Genomic DNA, 18143 nt, shown 5'->3' with positions numbered 1-18143 from the left:
GATATTAAGTGCCCACATGTGGCCCCTCTGGATAGAGGGGGGCAATGCCAACCCCTTCACTGTGTATGTTCCATAGAAATCAATGGAAGCCGCAACTCCAGCACCACACTGGCATTGACTTTTATGGGGGGGGGGGGGCAGGGGTCATGAAGCCACAACAAAACCACATCAGCGGATTTCAGCCAAATGCAAAAAAAAAATTTTTTTTTAAAAAGCCGCCATTTACGAAACATGGAAATAATATGAAATTTTGTCATTTTAAGGTTTTTATTGCAAATTTATCTCAGTGCACAGAAGAATTCCTACTGCAGAGATGCAGGGGACACATTGCACTTGCACGCTCGGACTTCCTGCATGCAGCACCTCCTCTAGTATTGTGCAATGCTGGGGAGAGACCCGCAGAGGACGCCGTGTGACCACTACCCCAGGGCCACAGAATAGGGGCCCCTCATACACACACGGACATGGCTGCAGAGCACCCAGCGGGAGGCCCGGGGCCCCGGATCCGTCCACTGCACACTCCCCAGGCGGCCTCCGCCCCTCCACCGGTTGATTCACCCACCCCAGGGCGGCTCCCTGACAGCGGCCTAGCCGTGACAGCTCCTGCTTACAGCCTCCCGGGCCTCCTGCCCAGCCAACAAGGCCGCAACGGTTCGCATACCCCAGCCGGTAACGCACCGGGAACGTCCCCTAGTCACTCACCATCGCTCCGGTATCTCCCGATAGCGGAAGTGACAGCTCTGCACCTGCGCAGTAGGCCGCTTCCCCCTCACAGAGAGACAGTCAGCCATCGGGACAAACCATTCTAAAAGTAGGGGAGTACAAGGCGCCGAGTTAAATTTCACCGCCAGCAAATTTGTCTAAATTTGTAGCTAGACTCGTCGCATACATTAAGCTGAATTTATAATGCAATATTACCCTGAGATTTTTAACGGATTCCTAGGCACGTTTTGGCACGGATAGTAAATATAATCTCTAACTCCCCTCTATAGGTGCAATGGTTGCGTCTTTTAAGATTCACACCATATTAGGGAATGTGGAATTTTTGAAGAGCAAACCAACAAGAGCAAATAGGGGTGTTCGTATTCCAAAGAGTATAAAACGTTTCGCATTTTTTAATATGATGGCGTATATACACATGGGTGTGTGTGAATTACATTATTAAAAACACATTTCATAAATTATTTTATATATAGAATATTTTAATTTTATTTGTGTTACCTATCAGTAAAGTCGACCCCCCCCTCGCTACCATCGACCCGTCTTACGCTAAGCCAGCCTTCTCTGAGGTGTTGCTGGACTGTACCATGTTTCCACAATAGGCGTGATAAGATGGATTTCTAGAGATAGGTCACGCTGGGCAGCAGTGTGGATTTGTATTGCGATATAATTAGTTGTCAAGTGTATAATTGGCATTGTGAGTGGTTGCCATTCCCTCAATAATCCGCGTTTATTTTCAACGACTCCCCCCATGGCGCCAGTGAATGGTGTCTTCCCCGGCCCCGGTTAGTGAGAGGACTGGCACCCGGGCCTCGGGTAGCTCTGCGCTGCCACCTGCCGGCTTCGGGAGCTCGGAGGCGGAAAAAAAAACAAAACACCGAGGAAACGGGGGTTGGCCTTGTGATGTCAGCGTAGTACGGGCCTAGCCGCCGTGCAGTGGGTGCGCTTTGCGGCACTGCTGTGCTGTGAATGAATGTGGGTACGCCGCATTGTGCTGGGGCTTGTGGGAGAGAATTAAGCGAGCGAGCGGTTCCCCATAGCAACCAATGAGATTGTTACATTCATTTTCCATAGGGTCTCTGTAAAATGAGAGCTGGAATCTGATTGGTTGCTACGGGCAACTGCTCTGGTCCCAGGTTTTGCTAAAAAAAAATCGGTCGCATTCTAGTTGCGTCTCTTGCATTGCGTTATGTGGTCAGATCTTAAAGGGGTTGTCCAGTCATACCCTCTGACAACGGGCGTGAAGAATTGTAATTGTGAGCTGGATGGTCGGGTAGTCGTGAGAGCCAACCAGCGGGCATTGTGCAGTGTTCTTATTCCGATAGGACCCGTGCATGATACCGAATCTGTGAGCAGCTACGCGTTTCGCTGCAGAGGAGATCTAGTATAACACGGCGCTCACGTACGTGGACGGGCGACCGTGTAATACACGATTGCTAGTGTCGAGCGAACTTGTGTTTTAAGTTCGGCGTCTAAAGTTCGGGTTATGGATTCCTCTACCACGGACCATAACGGAATTTAGAATCCATAACGCGATTCTTCGATAACCCAAACTTTAGACGCCGAACTTAAAACACAAGTTCGCTCGACACTAATGATTGCACCAGGGCGGCCGGAGCGGGCGCTATTACTTGCGTCCATGTGAGTCGAGGGGGAAACCGTAATGTTGTCATTGCATGCTGAAAAGTTACTCAACTTTTTATTATACTTTGCATTTCAGTTCTTTCGTCATTTTCAAGATCTGTGCTTGCTTTTGATGAATATAAATATTCTTGCTTACATCCTGAAAGCCGTACAGCCTGTTGCTATAATGTATTGTATCCAGTCCAGGTGACCTACTGGACTTGATACATTTTACCTGCACTGATACATTGTAGCAAATTGTCAGCTGTGAGCATCTGCATTGGGTTTAAAGGGGTTCCCTGGGATTTACATCTTGTTGGCCTATGAGATCGGCTCGGCGGGGCGGGGCGTGGGGGTCTGACTCCGGGGACCGTGGCACTCCGTGAGCGTTTAGGCCAGTGACATCACGTTTTTCGGTCACATGAACTAGACGCAGCTCAGTTCCATTCAAGTGAATGAGGCTGAGCTGCAATACCAAGCACAGCCACTGTACAACAGATGGCGCTGTCCTTGGTAAGCTGTAGCGCTCACTTAGCGCCGCAGCCTCTTCAAACAGCTGATCAGCGGGGGTGTCGGGAGTCGGACGCTCGCCGATCTCATATTGATGACCTATCCTCAGGATAGGTCATCAACAGGTAATTCCTGGAAAACCCCATTAACAGTTTAAGACTAATGGGGTCCGTCATTTTACAGGAAACATTTACGCAGCATGCAGCGCTACAGTGTTTTATTATTTTTTTTTGTTTGTTTTTTTACAGAATCTGTGACGGAGCCTCCAAGCGCAGATGTGAACACAGCCTCAGGATGTGAACAAGAACATCGTCATTCACTGGCAGCAAACAGAGCTCTTTACAGTACAAAGAATAGCAGAAAATAGATACCCTTTTCGTTACTCACTGGTGAATGCCTGGCGGAACGTCTCTATGTCAGTGGGAGCTGTGGGGTATGGGTAGTGCTAGTCTCCTCTGTGATGTCATTAAAAGGGTTATCCCATCTTAGAGAATGGGGGCATATCGCTAGGATATGCCCCCATTGTCTGACAGGTGCGGGTCCCACCTCTGGGACCCGCACCTACAAGGAGAACAGAGCCGGGGAGAGTTGTGGCTGGAGGACCCCGGCTTTCCTAGGGCCCGTCCACCACCAGGCGCAGCTCCCCGCCTCTCCCATTGAAGTAAATTGGAGCGCACTGCGCATACGCGGCCACCGCTCCCATACATAGCACTGGCTCTGCTATTTCCGTCGGCTCCATAGAAATTAATGGAGGGAGGCTGCACATGCACAGTGTGCCCATCTCAACTTTCTCCGCTCCGTTCTCCAGAGGTGGGACCCGCACCTATCAGACAATGGGGGCGTATCCCAGCGACATGCCCCCATTGTCTAAAATGGGATAACCCCTTTAAGTTTTTTTTTTTTTTCCTTGTTTTCTTTCCCCTCTAGTTTTCCAGTTGCCAACATGAGTGAGTTAAAGGATTGCCCGCTGCAGTTCCACGAGTTCAAATCAGTGGACCATGTGAAGCTGTGCCCCCGGTACACGGCCGTGCTCTCCCGCTCGGAAGATGACGGCATCGGCATTGAGGAGCTTGACACACTTCAGCTAGAATTAGAAACCCTGCTGTCCTCCGCCAGCCGTCGACTTCGGGTTTTGGAAGCAGAGACGCAGGTGAGGAGGAAGACTCTGTTCTGGAGGATAAGGCCGCTTTCACACAAGCAAATTCAATGCATTGGACTCGCAGAGTCAGTATGCGGCAGCTCCCGTCCTGACCTCCCTAACACTGACGGGGTCACATAGCATTATATTGATTTATGATGCTATGTAACCCTTAGGCCCCTTGCGTTGCGGGAACCCAGCGCGAGTGCACATGCAATTTCAGTCAGTTTTGTCTGCGATTGCGTTGTTCAGTTTTTTTTCTGCGCCAGTGCAAAGCGTTTTAATGCGTTTTGCACGCACGTGATAAAAAAACTGAATGTGGTACCCAGACCCGAACCCGGACTTCTTCACTGAAGTTTGGGTTCGGTGTTCTGTGAATTTTATTATTTTCCATTATAACATGGTTATTAGGGAAAATAATAGCATTCTTTAATACAGAATGCGAAGTATAATGTCCCTTGAGGGTTAAAAAATAATTTAAAAAAATTACTCACCTCATCCACTTGATTGCGCAGCCGTTATCGTCTTCTTCCTTTCTTCTTGCAGGACCTGCGCTGACATCATCGCGCTCACCACATGGTGACGTCAGCGCAGGTCCTGCAAGAAGAAGAAAGAAGACTATGCCGGCTGCGCGATCAAGTGGATGAGGTGAGTAATTTTTTAATTATTTGTTTTAACCCTTAAGGAATATTTTACTTAGCATTCTGTGTTAGGAATGCTATTATTTTCCATTATAACCATGTTACATGGAAAATAATAAAGTGAATGGACCGCATCCCTATTTATTATCATCTCCTTAGCAACCATCTGTGAAAATCGCACCGCATCTGCACTTGCTTGCGATTTTCACGCAGCCCTATTCACTTCTATGGGGCCTGTGTTGCGTGAAAAACGCAGAATATAGAACATTCTGCGATTCTCACGCAAAGCACAAGTAATACGTGAAAGTCACCGCTCATCTGCAAAGCCCCATTGAAGTGAATGGGTCCGGATTCAGTACGGGTGCAATGCGTTCAAGTCACGCATTGCATCCTCGCGGAAAACTCTCCCGTGTGAAAGGGGCCTCAGGGCTGTTTCACATGAGTGGATGCCGTGCGTGACATCCGCTGCGTGAATGAGAGCCAAGACCCACTGCGGACTGCAGAGACACTGAGCCTTAACATGACTGATAATGCTCCGTGCCTCTCTGAGATCTTTTTACTACAAAATCACGGTGACAACTTTACGTCACTGAGATTTTGTAGTAACAAGATCACAGAGAGGCACGGAGCATTATCAGTCATGTTAATGCTCCGTGTCTCTGCTGTCCGCAGCGGGTCTTGGCTCTCATTCACGCAGCGGATGTCACGCGCGGCATCCGCTCGTGTGAAACAGCCCTTAGAGTTCTCGAATGTATTGGATAACACTGACAGCATTGTGTCACTATTATCCAATGCTTTCCAGACCTCTAGGGGTTAGATGGCATCATAAATATATATAATGCGATGCAACCCCCGCAGTGCTGGGGGGTCAGGACGGGCGCTGCTGCCTTCTCATTCTGCGAGTCCAGAACGTCGAACTCGCACGTCTGAAAGGGGCCTAACCCTAAGTTCACACCTGAGCGTTTTACAGCGCGTTCAAACACGCTGTAAAACGCTCAACACATGAAAACCAATGCTTCCCTATGGGAATGGTTCTCACCTGGGCGTTTTACAGCGCGTACGATCGCGCTGTAAAACGCCCGACGCATAATCAAGTACTTGAGCTTCTTTGGGGCGTTTTGACGCGCGTTTGTGGCCATAGGACACTGCAGTCAATCACACAAACGTGCGTCAAACGCGCGCTTACTATTACAAAAAACGAGCATTAAAAACGCACGACAAAAACGCGCGTAAAACGCGCGTTTGAGAAACGCTCAGGTGTGAAAGCAGGGTTAGAGTTCGTCCACATGAGCCAGATCCTCTGCGGATTTTCTGCAGCAAATAGGGAGGAAAACTGGCGCTTCAAAAAACACCCTGAAATGTTTGGGTTTTCACAGTGGCATTGCTGGTGAGATCGCAGTCCACTGCATTGAAAGCCACGGGTAGAATCTGAGGCATAAATCTGTGCATGCTGCAGATGGAAAAAATGCAGCAAAAGTCTGTTTACAATGCAGGTTTTTCTCTGCAGCGTGTGGATGAGTTTTCAAAAATCTCATCCCCTTTGCTGGTACTGTAAAATGCTGCAGCATTTATGCCACATGTGAACCCCGCTTAGGTCTCTTTCACCCATCTGTGATGACATCTGTGACAGGACGGTCAGTGGTTGATCTAGGTTTGGCCCGTGTGTCCATCTTTTTGCCCTCCGAGTGTCATCCATATTCCATATACACTGCTAGGCTGAAAATTTGTTTTTTTTAGAGCATCTCATACCAAAAATCACTAACAGAACACAGATTCACACAACTTAAAAAAAAGACCGTTAAAAACGGACACGTCAGTGTATGCATCCATTTTCCTGGCATCTATCCGCTTTTAATGGCTGTTTTGCATCCGTTTTTATCGGCTGTAAAAAACGGCCATTCAAAATGGACGAATATTGTTTGGTTTGTTTTTTAACATCCCAACCTCTGCACTGCCTTCACAGTATACATAATGCCCCCCCATTGTGCTCCCAGGACATCAAATGGCCCCCTTTTTGCCTCCCAGTACGATTTAATGCCCCCTCTTAGTGCTCCCCAGTAGGAATAATGCCCCCTCTTAGTGCTCCCCAGTAGGAATAATGCCCCCTCTTAGTGCTCCCCAGTAGGAATAATGCCCCCTCTTAGTGCTCCCCAGTAGGAATAATGCCCCCTCTTAGTGCTCCCCAGTAGGAATAATGCCCCCTCTTAGTGCTCCCCAGTAGGAATAATCCCCCCTCTTAGTGCTCCCCAGTAGGAATAATCCCCCCTCTTAGTGCTCCCCAGTAGGAATAATCCCCCTTCTTAGTGCTCCCCAGTAAGAATAATCCCCCTTCTTAGGCTACTTTCACACTAGCGTTCGGGTGTCCGCTTGTGAGCTCCGTTTGAAGGGGCTCACAAGCGGCCCCGAACGCATCCGTACTGCCCTAATGCATTCTGAGTGGATGCGGATCCGCTCAGAATGCATCAGTCTGGCAGCGTTCAGCCTCCGCTTGCAGCGTTCGAGTGTCCGCCTGGCCGTGCGGAGGCGTGCGGATCCGTCCAGACTTACAATGTAAGTCAATGGGGACGGATCCGTTTGAAGATGACACAATATGGCTCAATCTTCAAACGGATCCGTCCCCCATTGACTTTCAATGTAAAGTCTGGACGGATCCGCTCAGGCTACTTTCACACTTAGAATTTTTTTTAACAATATAATGCAGACGGATCCGCTCTGAACGCAAGTGTGAAAGTAGCCTTAGTGCTCCCCAGTAGGAATAATCCCCCCTCTTAGTGCTCCCCGGTAGGAATAATGTCCCCTCTTGTAGCGATCTCCATTCTGCAGGGAAAAAACCCTCTTCTATTTGAATGTGTGGGGACATTCGCCCTCCACCGGAGACGGCAGGACCTGATGCTCCCAGTGTAGCGCAGGTCCTGATGCAAACTGTGTAGAGCTAGAGTCCCCGCGTGTACAAGTGGATGAGGTGAGTATTTATTTATTTATTTTTTCATTTTAACGGCCATTAGACGGGCGCACTTATGTCTAAACGGGCATTAAAAACTGATCCATTGATTTCATGAGGGTCCGTCTAGCAGCCGCTTGAATAGCACCATAGACTGTAATTGGTTTTGAAAACGTCTGTTTTTCACTGTCGTGTGAACGTAGCCTCAGTGTTCTTCACAGACCCATAGACCTCAGTGGTCAGGTTTGGTCCTCATCAGGGACCACAGGAGTGCGTGTCCTCGTGGAAAATCACTGATGTGTAAATGAACACATTAAAGTCAGTGGGTACATGTGCTGTCCGCGGAGAACAGACCGCGCACGTCTATGACTCACTGATGTGTGAAGCCGAGCGGCTATTTCCGTCAGCTCCATAGAAATGAATGAGAGCGGGGGCAGTGCCAGCACAGTGCGCTCCCATTAACTTTTATGGGGAGGGCACTTGGTGGGTTCCTCCAGCCACCACTTTCCCCCCTCCGTTCTCAATATAGGTGCGGGTCCCAGCGGTGGGACCTGCACCTATCAGACAATAGGGACATATGCTAGCAATATGCCGCCATTGTCTCAGATTGAGAATACCCCTTTAATGGTGAGCAGTGCGGGCTGCGCCAATGGCAATGCAGGTTTTGTGCTACATTTTTAGCGAAATCTGCAACGGTGGCTCCTGTTAGCTTTAACACATTTGCTGCCATATTCGCCAACAGAATTTGGTAAGTTGGGTATAACTAGTTGGTGTCTCACTGCCTATTGCTCACGTTTTCCACCAGATCCTCACAGACTGGCAGGATAAGAAAGGAGACCGGAGGATTTTGAAGCTTGGAAAGGAGCACGAGCCCGGTACACCCGTGAAACATAAACCCAAAAAGCCAAAGCTGGAAAGTAAAGCAAGTCACGCGTCCAGTACCGGCCCTGGAAGACCCAAATCCAGAAACTTGCAGACAAAAATCCAGGAATATGAGTTCACAGATGATCCAGTGGATGTTCCCCGAATACCCAAAAATGATGCCCCGAACAGGTAGTCACAAAAAAAACCCAATCATAGATCAGGTCCCAGCAGTTGTGTTTTGTTCATCAAGCAGGAAGATCAGGATTAACAGTACTACATACCTCAGCAGATATAAAAAAAAAAGCCTAATAGTCCTTTAAATTAGCTAGTTCTTTATATTATCGGCCTCGTGGTTTCATGTCATTAATACCTTCTCTTCCGCCTTGTGTTTTCAGATTTTGGGCTTCCGTTGAACCGTACTGCGCAGACATAACAGCAGAAGAGATCAAAGTTCTGGAGGATCTTCTCAAGACGCCAGAGGATGAGGCCGACTACTACAAGGTATGATCCGAGCTGCAGGCTGCTCCAACATTATCTTACAGGTCTAGGGACTGCGTAATCCTCCTAATTATCTCAGCTTCCAGTACTATTACCCCCAACATCCTCTACTAGGGAAAGGTAATGGTAGATGAATGCAGCCTGAAGGGGTGCATTCACACCGCGTCCGCAGTGTACGTTGGGAGGATATTCTGACTTATAACTCCGATGTATAACACTGTATAGTCTTCTATGTTTAAAAAAAAAAAGGTTATTTTTTATTTAATTTTTTTTAAGTCTACGGTTGTATATCACCCCAACAGAAGCCAGAATAACACCCCTGTGGCCTCCGTTGGGCCCTATTGGTATGTTTGGCCGAGAGGTTTCCTAGCGCATTCGCCAAATGTACAATTTCCTTTTTTAGACCCACTTCTTTGAAAATCCATTTTTATTAGACAGGCCAAAGAAAAACTGGACTGTCAGCAAGTATGACTGACACCTGCTGTCTGTTTCCAAGGGCAGTCAGCAAATTTTTGAAAGCAGCTATGTAACATTGAAGACATTGGAGGAAACATCGCCTCTGGCATTTCATAAGACTGTCTTAAAGGGGTTATCCCATGATTAATGTAAAAAATTTAAATTGGACGTCATATAATACATGACAATCTCTTTCTAACAAAGCTAGAACCGGCTCTGTACCTCACATGGATCCAGAGATCTCCCCGTTCATTGCTCTGCTATATTTATATCAAGCTGACAGCTCAGGCGGCGTGTCCTTTTTGCCGCAGCCTCAGGCGGCGTGTCCTTTTTGCCGCAGCCTCAGGCGGCGTGTCCTTTTTGCCGCAGCCTCAGGCGGCGTGTCCTTTTTGCCGCAGCCTCAGGCGGCGTGTCCTTTTTGCCGCAGCCTCAGGCGGCGTGTCCTTTTTGCCGCAGCCTCAGGCGGCGTGTCCTTTTTGCCGCAGCCTCAGGCGGCGTGTCCTTTCTGCCGCAGCTCTCTCCCTATCACAGCTCAGGAGGCAGTTGAAGAATTAAACTGAGCATGTGTGACCGTCTCAGTGAGCCAGACAAAGAATAAAGAAAAAAAAAAAAAAAACAGCAGGTGATGCTATACATATACATTTGATTAAATAACTCAGTGGCTATGCTAGTATTCAGATCCAGGCGCTGGTTTAAAATTTGAACCCCTTTAAGAAGAGCTGTACTGGCATTAGATGTGCAGAAGCTGTGGGGTATCATTTATAGTGGATCTGTCGGGGCGCTGAGCCTTGCTGATTTATTTATTTTTATTCAGAAGTGCCGAAAACTGCTTAAAGGGGTTTTCTGGGAATTAAATATTCATGACCTATATCCCCAGGATAGGTAATCAGTATCTGATCTGTGGGGGTTCAGCACCAGCACCCCCCTACGATCAGCTGTTTGAAGAGGCCGGGTGATCACCGTGTCCTCCTCACAGCTTGCCGAGCACAGCGCTGTACACTGTATAGTGACTGTGCTTGGTATTGTAGTCCAGGACCCATCACTTGAATGGGACTGAGCCTCACCTAGGCCATGTGACCAATGAACGTGACGTCATTGACCTAGGAAGGGGCCGCAGCGCTCACTGGGGTTGCCGGTAATCGAGGATAGATCATCAATATTGTACCCCCTTTTAGTGCAAAATACCACTTGCACAGAAGCGTGTAACTTTTGTACTCCGTACAGACTTTGACCATCTCACTCCATTGACCGAAGAGAACAGAAATTCAGAAGAAAACCAATTAAGCAACCTTTTTGTAAGCCTGCGGAGCTTTTTATAGATATCTATAGTGTGCAGCTCCAGGATGTCTGAGCACGGCTGGGGCTAGACGGTGACGTGGGATGCAGTGTGGCCATAACACGCCGGGCCTGCCTCAGTGTGATACTATCCATTATGATAACGGTAGGCCTGGTCTTGGAGAAATGAAGGGTTAAACGTAGCATCTAGTGTTGATAAGACTTTCTCATTTCAGATTCCACCTCTGGGGAAACATTACTCCCAGCGCTGGGCTCAGGAGGACCTACAGGAGGAACAGAAAGATGGAGCCAGGGCCTCTATGGCAGGGGACAAGAAGAAAGGACCTCTGGGACCACTAACCGAGCTGGACTCCAAAGGTAGTAGTCCCCAGAACTGATTAAGGCCTCATCCTCCTCGGTGGCATTTGAAGGATATTAGTTGAATACTCCCACCTGCTTCTGTCACTGTTTGCTAAGTTGCAGTGGCCATTTCTACCAGCTGCGGAGCTGGGTCACCCAGGCTATTACTCCCCCCTCTTCTGCTGCTCCTCCTGTCAGATTTCTGGTGTCTCCATGTAGACACACTTAAAGGGGTTGTCTTATTTCATAACCCTTTCCATGCAAACATAGAGGGGTCTCCCTGATGAGCAACGTCTCTCTCACGCGCTACATATAAAACTACATTTCGCCCGTAGCGGGAGAGGTTTGGCCGCCCCTGCATACTCCGCATTGCACCTGTGTCTCCCTAGTGCTCATATAAGATGTATGTCTTGGCTGCTTCTAGATGTGGATTCCATGCTGAAGAAGTCTGAATCCCAACACGACCAGCCGGAGGACGGCTGCCCATTTGGTCACCTGACCCAGCGTCTACTGCAGGCTCTTGTTGAGGTACTTGAGTCTGTGTTGCCCTAATTTGCACCGAATTCTTTATATGTCGCACAATGTTTGATCCATTTGGTGCATCTGTAAGGCCTAGTTCACACGAACGTTTTTTTTTTTTTGTTTTTTTTTGCGAGTGTACGGGCCGTTTTTTTGTGTTCCGTATACGGATCCATTCATTTCAATGGTTCCGCAAAAAAAACGGAATGTACTCCGTATGCATTTCTTTTCCGTTGAAAGATAGAACATGTCCTATTATTGCCCGCAAATAATGTTCTGTGGCTCCATTCAAATCAATGGGTCCGCAAAAAAACGGAACACATACGGAAATGCATCCATATGTTTTCCGTATCCGTTCTGTTTTTTCTGAACCATCTATTGAAAATGTTATGCCCAGACCAATTTCTTCTATGTAATTACTGTATACTGTACATGACATACGGAAAAACGGAAACCCAACGTAACTCAAAAACGGAACAACGGATCCGTGAAAAACGGACCGCAAAAAACTATAAAAGCCATACGTTCGTGTGAACTAGGCCTAAGTCTAATACTTTGAGAGGGTATTCCAGTTTCTAGGGCCACCCGTTTAATGGATTGAGAGTGCGACAATTTTTACGACTTAAAAAATAAAAATAGTCCTAGTTGATAAATCTGGCTTGAAGGAGTCGTCTCATCTGGACATTTCTGGAATATCCACAGGCTACGCCATAAATATCTGGCAGGTGCTGATCACCTCTGGGACCTGTTGCTGTTTCATGAATGGAGGGCACGCCGCACAGGCGACGCCTTCTCCATTCACTGCTGTGGGACTTTGGAAAATAGCCGAGCGCTGTCACACAGCGGTTAGATACATACCGGTATTTGTCTCTTACTGTCTTATTTCTCGGCCTCAGGAAAACATTATTTCACCAATTGAAGATTCCCCTATTCCTGAGATATCCGGGAAGGAGTCGGGAACTGACGGAGCCAGTACGTCGCCCCGAAGTCAGATGAAACCATTCAGGTATGTAATCTATACCTGTGTATTTTCACACCCATCCATCCATCATATATCTTTTTTTTTTTTCGGGACCTAAACTGGTCTGTGTCACGTTTCTCTCAGTGCCCCGCATACAAAGTCATTAGAAGTCCGAATTAAGGAAGAGCTGATCGCGCAAGGTCTGCTGGAGTCTGAGGATCGGCCAGCGGAGGATTCTGAGGATGAGGTGTTGGCCGAGCTCCGCAAGAGACAGGCCGAGCTGAAGGCTCTCAGCGCTCACAACCGGGCCAAGAAGCAGGAGCTGCTGAGGTGATTGAGGACGATTGTTTTTGTATTTTTTTTTCCCTTGGATTCTAGCAAGAAAAAAAAAAACTTTGATTTTATTGGAACCTATTAGTTGGGGGTAACCGCGCTGTTATCAAGTGGCTGATGCACACCAACCGCCCTATTATATTTACCAGTATTAGGCTAGGTCTACACGGCACCAATGTCGCGTGACAATTTTTATAATGATAGTCCATGGTGTCGCACTGCAAAAAAATAAAAAATCCATTTGAGATGGATTTTTCTGCGACTGTCGCAGTCGCAGCATGTCGCATCGCGACACCATAGACCTGGGATGGCCAACCTGCGGCTCTCCAGCTGTTGCAAAACTACACCTCCCAGCATGCCCAGTCTGCCTACAGCTATCAGCCTACAGCAGGGCATAGTGGGAGTTGTAGTTTTAGAACAGCTGGAGAGCCGCAGGTTGGCCAGCCCTGCCATAGACTATCATTATCAAAATTGTTGTGCAGTGTAGTTGTGCCCTATTTGTCGCGCGACACATGTCGTCGTGCAGACCTAGCCTTATTCTTTTAGTCCGGAACCTGATGGTCCAGAATTCCAGTTTTTGTGCCTAATTAATTGAAATATATAGGCCCTTTAGACAGTGGGACATGTGGACAGGCGTTGCTCTGATGGCCCCATCCTTTTAAAGGGGTTCTGCCAAAATCTAATCGGTGGTGGTCTTATTGCTGAAACCCTAACACATGAACGGCGTCCGACATTTCCCGCTGGGACCCTGTTTATATGATCAGTGGGGGTTCCAACAGTTAGACGACCACCAGTTAGACACTAAAAGACTGCTCAAGAGAAGCTGAGTATAGCACTCGGCGCTCTCTGGAAATCCCATAGAGATAAATGCAGTGGCTACTCACAGTTCTTGACCTCTATTCTATTCATTTTGGGGGGAAGGGGGACAGAGGACCCCTGTTCTCATGATCAATGAGTGTCGCAGTAGTCACACCCCACCAATCGTCAGAAGGTTATAGGTGGAGGTCTGGTAATTATAATCCTCGTTGATCATTGCAGCCCCATTAAAGTGAATGAACAGCCTCTGAACACTAAGGGGGCATATGGTGCTCCGAGGGGTCCCAGAGGACAGAATCCTACCAATGACATGTCACAGGGTAATTAAATGTGAATCTCCATTTTGGGTTGTGAGGAGGGGAGCCTGCTGTGACTAGTGGGACATTGAGGGAGGTTACTATTAGGGATGTGAGGACCTTCCTGCTGCTCCTACTGGGGAATTGGAGGGAGAATAGGGGTGTTACTGCTGCATGGCAATCACACCCCAACCAGACCTGCCCCGGCAGGGTGCCATTGCTGGCTTCTGAGATTGTTCAGTCAGAGGCCTGACGTCTCTATGCTCCACACATGAACTTTGTTAATCCTAATCCCATGTTCTCCCTTCAGATTAGCAAAAGAAGAGATGAATAAGCAGGAGCTTCGGCACAGGGTACGGATGGCCGACAACGAGGTTATGGACGCTTTCAGGAAGATCATGGCCGCACGGCAGAAAAAAAGGACTCCGACCAAAAAGGAGAAGGACCAGGCTTGGAAGGCTCTGAAGGAAAGAGAAAGCATATTAAAACTGTTAGATGGGTGACCGGAGGGGGGGGCGTCTTTTATGTACTTGAAAAACCAGCCTCTCTGCCATTGTGGACGTGTAACGTGTCGGTGTCTCGAAGAAGAAGGAACTTTTACAAATGTTTCTGTTTTATTTTTTTGTGTTATTTTATTGTGCCCATGTTTGTTCTATATTTTTTTTTAATATTGATCTGTATGTGATGAGAATATTTTCCAAAACTTGGTAAAATAAAACGATTCACGGCACAAGGGGGGTTTTGTCTGACATTTGCAGATGTCGAAGGAGGATGTCACAGCCCATTTTTAAGGCAATGGCGCTTTTAGAGGCCAAATATTTCAATGCGATGATGTTTATGCTGGAATCTGATCTAGGACAGTATTGGCAAACCTGTGGCACTCAGAGCCCTCTCTGTGGGCACCCATGCCCTGGAAAAAGACTGGTGTACCAATATTCCTTAGATTTTACCCGCCATTCATCAGCGCAGGGCGCACTATGAACGGCACAGGCAGCGCACTGAATGTAGGCAGGCTATTATAGCTAAATTATAAAGAACATGGAGGATATACTGTATACTGGACTGTAGTATTCAGGGTAAATTGCCGTGTTGGCACTTTGCGATAAATAAGTGGGTTGTAGGGTTACAGTTTGGGCGCTTGGTCTCTAAAAGGGTCACCATCACTGATCTAGAAAATCTGATCATCCTCCACTCGTTTCCAGCGCAGAACTGCGGTATAATGGAGAAGCGATGCAGAAGAGTGAACCGCAAGAAACTTTTGGGAAATGTATTTTTAAAGTAAATCATAGTATAGTCCAGCACCTACGGGTCCCTTTGATGCCGGATTAAAGGAATTTTATTGCAGACTTAAGAAACTTTGAAGCTTTGCATGCTTTCAGACCTGGACAGCTGCTTTGGACGTGTGGAATGGGCAATTGGGTATCCAATGTGCCAACATAGTGACGCATAATCATGGAGTGCGAGGCGGTGACAGTTGGCAGATGTTTCTGGTGTCACTCCACTGACCATGAGGACAGGGCTTGACGCTCAAATCTAAAGTCATTTAGCCAATTCGTGATTGTCATGTGCATGAATGTGTATTGAAAGAAATGGAGTAAGTGGGGGGGTGGCATTTTGAGAATAAACTTTTTATACGTAAAGCATGGCCTGATTGGGTGCTGCATGACACAAGGACTTATAGGGAGACTAACGGTGTCATTGCCATAACATAAAGCTTAAGGTCCTTTTACATGTTATCAGGCCAAGTATTGGGGATGAATATTTGTTTAAACGCCGGTCCCTGATAATCTGTGTACAAGGTGCTGGGGGTCACCTGATGGGGTGATTGCGACGCTCTACCGGCACCTAAAATCATAATTCCTGTGCAGCAGACTGTACTGTCTAAACAATGATCTGCTGCGCAGGAATAATGACTCTCCATGGGGACAAGTGATCGCCTGTCCCCATACAGCAGAGGTGATTGCAGCATGTGAATGCAGCCCTCATCTCTAACTGTGATCAGGAGCATCTGCTTCCTTCCCGATAATCTGCCTGATCATCTCTACGTGTAAAGGGACCCATAGGCTGGTTTCACATGAGCGAGTGTCGCACTCCAGCCTCACAGAGTCAGTATGCGGCAGCTCCCGTCCTGACCTCCCAGCACTGCCGAGGTCACATAGCATTATATTGATTCATGATACTATGTAACCCTTAGAGGTCTGGAATGTATTGGATAACACTGACAGCGTTATACAATACATTCCAGAACTGTAAGGGTTACATAGCATCATAAATCAATATAATGCTATGCGACCCCGTCAGTACTGGAAGTTCAGGACTGGAGCGGTCTGGTAGTCACGCTGCGAGTCGGGAGTGTGACGCTCGCTCGTGTGAAACCAGCCTAAGGCTTCATGCACACGACCGTTGTGTGTATTGCGGATCCGCAAAACACAGATGGCGTCCGTGTGCGTTCCACAATTTGCGGAACGGTACAGCCATTGATATAACTGCCTATTCTTGTCTGCAAAACGAACAAGAATAGGACAGGTTATATTTATTTTGCGGGGCAACGGATGTGGAAAGCACACGTGGTGCTGTCCGCATCTTTTGCGGCCCCATTGAAGTGAATTTGTCCGCATCCAAGCCGCAAAAACTGCGGCTCGGATACAAACCAAAACAACGGTCGTGTGCATGAGGCCAGAGGGAAAGGCTATTTTATCTACTTTTATCACACGTTTTGAGAAATATTTACATGCTGGATCCGACGGTTCTGGTATTCTTTTTCTATACTGTAATCGAGCCACGGATGTGCACAGTCTTAAAGGTCTTTTTCACAAAAATACTTATCACATATCCTTAAGATAGGTGATAAGTGTCTGAGCGGTGTGGGGTCTGACTGCTGAGACCGCCACTGACCCTGGGAATGGAAGTCCCATATCCCCAGGTTTGAATGGAGCACTAATTGCACGTCTCCTGCTACTTCATTGCACTTAAAGGGAACCTGTCATCTGGACTTTGTGCATAGAGCTGAGGACATGGGTTGCTAGATGGCTGCTAGCACATCCGCAATAGCCAGTCCCCATAGCTCTGTGTGCTCATATTATGTAAAAAAAACGATTTGATACATATGCAAATTAACCTGAGATGAGTCCTGTCCCTGACTCATCTCATGTACAGGACTCCTCTCAGGGTAATTTGCATATGTATCAAATAGTTTTTTTTACATAATAAAAGCACACAGAGCTATGGGGACTGGGTATTGCGGATGTGCTGGCGGCCATCTAGCAACCCATGTCCTCAGCTCTATACACAAAATCCCGGTGACAGGTTCCCTTTAATAGTGCACTCTGCTATCTCTGACACTCCCATGGAGTTTATTGACGTGGCAGTAGACTTGGGGTGTGCAGAACTCCCTATTTTTGTGATTGTGACGGTGTTTGTACTCCCACCGATCAGGAGAGGGGATACAAATTGTATTGTGAGAAAACCCCCTTTAAAGGGTGTATTATTCTGCCGGATGATCGCTTGTTAGCGATCATCTTGCAGTGTAAATACTGCTGTCGATTGCATGATGAACGAGCTGTAAGATCAGGATTTTCAGGCAGCAGATCGTTCCGTCTAATAGCGATCTGCCGTCGGCAAACCACTGTACAGCATGGGGATGAGCGATGGCATAGCGATCACTCCTCCCCATGTTGCTGAGGAGATCGTCTGTGTGATCGGGGTGTCTAATACAACTTTCTAGTATGGCACCCATAGCTCCTGTACCAGAATAGGCCTCTAAATTCCTACAGGGCATAGGTACAGAGGTGACAGAACAAAAATTTTTCGGTTGTTTCATTGGATGCAGGAGATATCCACAACGGAAGTATTACTTGTAGGGGAGTATCTCTCTGTAAATCCCCATGCACGCGACCGTATTTTCAGTCCACATCTGATCCGCATTTCTATGAGGGTTGCAAAAGATTCAGAGAGCATACCGCGTGCTGTCTGCCTCCGTATGTCCGTTCTGCAGCTCCGCAAAAAAAATAAAAAATAGAATATGCCCTATTCTTGTTCATATTGCACAATGGGAAAGAGTGAGGTGCACACGACCTTTTTCTGTGTTTTGCGGATCGCAAAACGGACACGGTTGTGTGCATGAGGTTTAACGCTGTACTTTATGGAGGCACCATATAGCTGCACACTGGCTGCCCACTCTCATCTGCTGCCA

At 47.5% G+C, this 18143-nt stretch overlaps 2 protein-coding genes across 7 annotated transcripts in view; one reads left to right on the top strand and one right to left on the bottom strand.

The window, feature by feature from the left end:
• LOC122944123 (tubulin monoglycylase TTLL3) overlaps positions 1-775 on the bottom strand; it is a 55947-nt gene extending 55172 nt beyond the window's left edge. The window contains 1 exon segment of the mRNA XM_044302352.1: positions 703-775. Coding sequence (XP_044158287.1) covers positions 703-705 — 3 coding nt within the window. The 5' untranslated portion in view covers positions 706-775.
• A 507-nt stretch (positions 776-1282) lies between these two features.
• On the top strand, positions 1283-14681 carry TADA3 (transcriptional adaptor 3). 6 transcript variants are annotated; one of them, XM_044302069.1, is made up of 10 exons: positions 1283-1417; positions 3102-3286; positions 3781-4003; positions 8379-8626; positions 8833-8938; positions 10903-11047; positions 11451-11554; positions 12442-12551; positions 12651-12836; positions 14262-14681. In XM_044302069.1, the coding sequence occupies exons 2-10, from the start codon at positions 3267-3269 to the stop codon at positions 14452-14454; spliced, it is 1335 nt and encodes a 444-aa protein (XP_044158004.1). In that variant the 5' UTR covers positions 1283-1417; positions 3102-3266; the 3' UTR covers positions 14455-14681. The 6 variants fall into 6 exon arrangements, with proteins under 6 accessions (XP_044158004.1, XP_044158007.1, XP_044158006.1 ...); XM_044302072.1 differs by lacking the exon at positions 1283-1417 and adding an exon at positions 1486-1695 and having other exon boundaries at positions 3102-3242; XM_044302071.1 differs by lacking the exon at positions 1283-1417 and adding an exon at positions 1486-1695 and having other exon boundaries at positions 3102-3268.
• Positions 14682-18143: the final 3462 nt, after the last annotated feature.

Source organism: Bufo gargarizans, chromosome 7, assembly GCF_014858855.1.
Source record: "Bufo gargarizans isolate SCDJY-AF-19 chromosome 7, ASM1485885v1, whole genome shotgun sequence".
In the NCBI taxonomy this organism is placed as follows: Eukaryota; Metazoa; Chordata; class Amphibia; order Anura; family Bufonidae; genus Bufo; species Bufo gargarizans.
This window is presented reverse-complemented; position numbering and strand designations above follow the sequence as displayed.

What these genes read in the sequence shown, in the direction of transcription:
- TADA3 (XM_044302069.1), top strand. Translation starts at nt 3,267, where the DNA reads ATGTCAGTGGGAGCTGTGGG. An exon ending in AAAAATGATGCCCCGAACAG is followed by an intron (nt 8,627 to 8,832) that starts GTAGTCACAAAA and finishes TTGTGTTTTCAG; the next exon opens with ATTTTGGGCTTCCGTTGAAC. An exon ending in AAGAAGCAGGAGCTGCTGAG is followed by an intron (nt 12,837 to 14,261) that starts GTGATTGAGGAC and finishes TTCTCCCTTCAG; the next exon opens with ATTAGCAAAAGAAGAGATGA.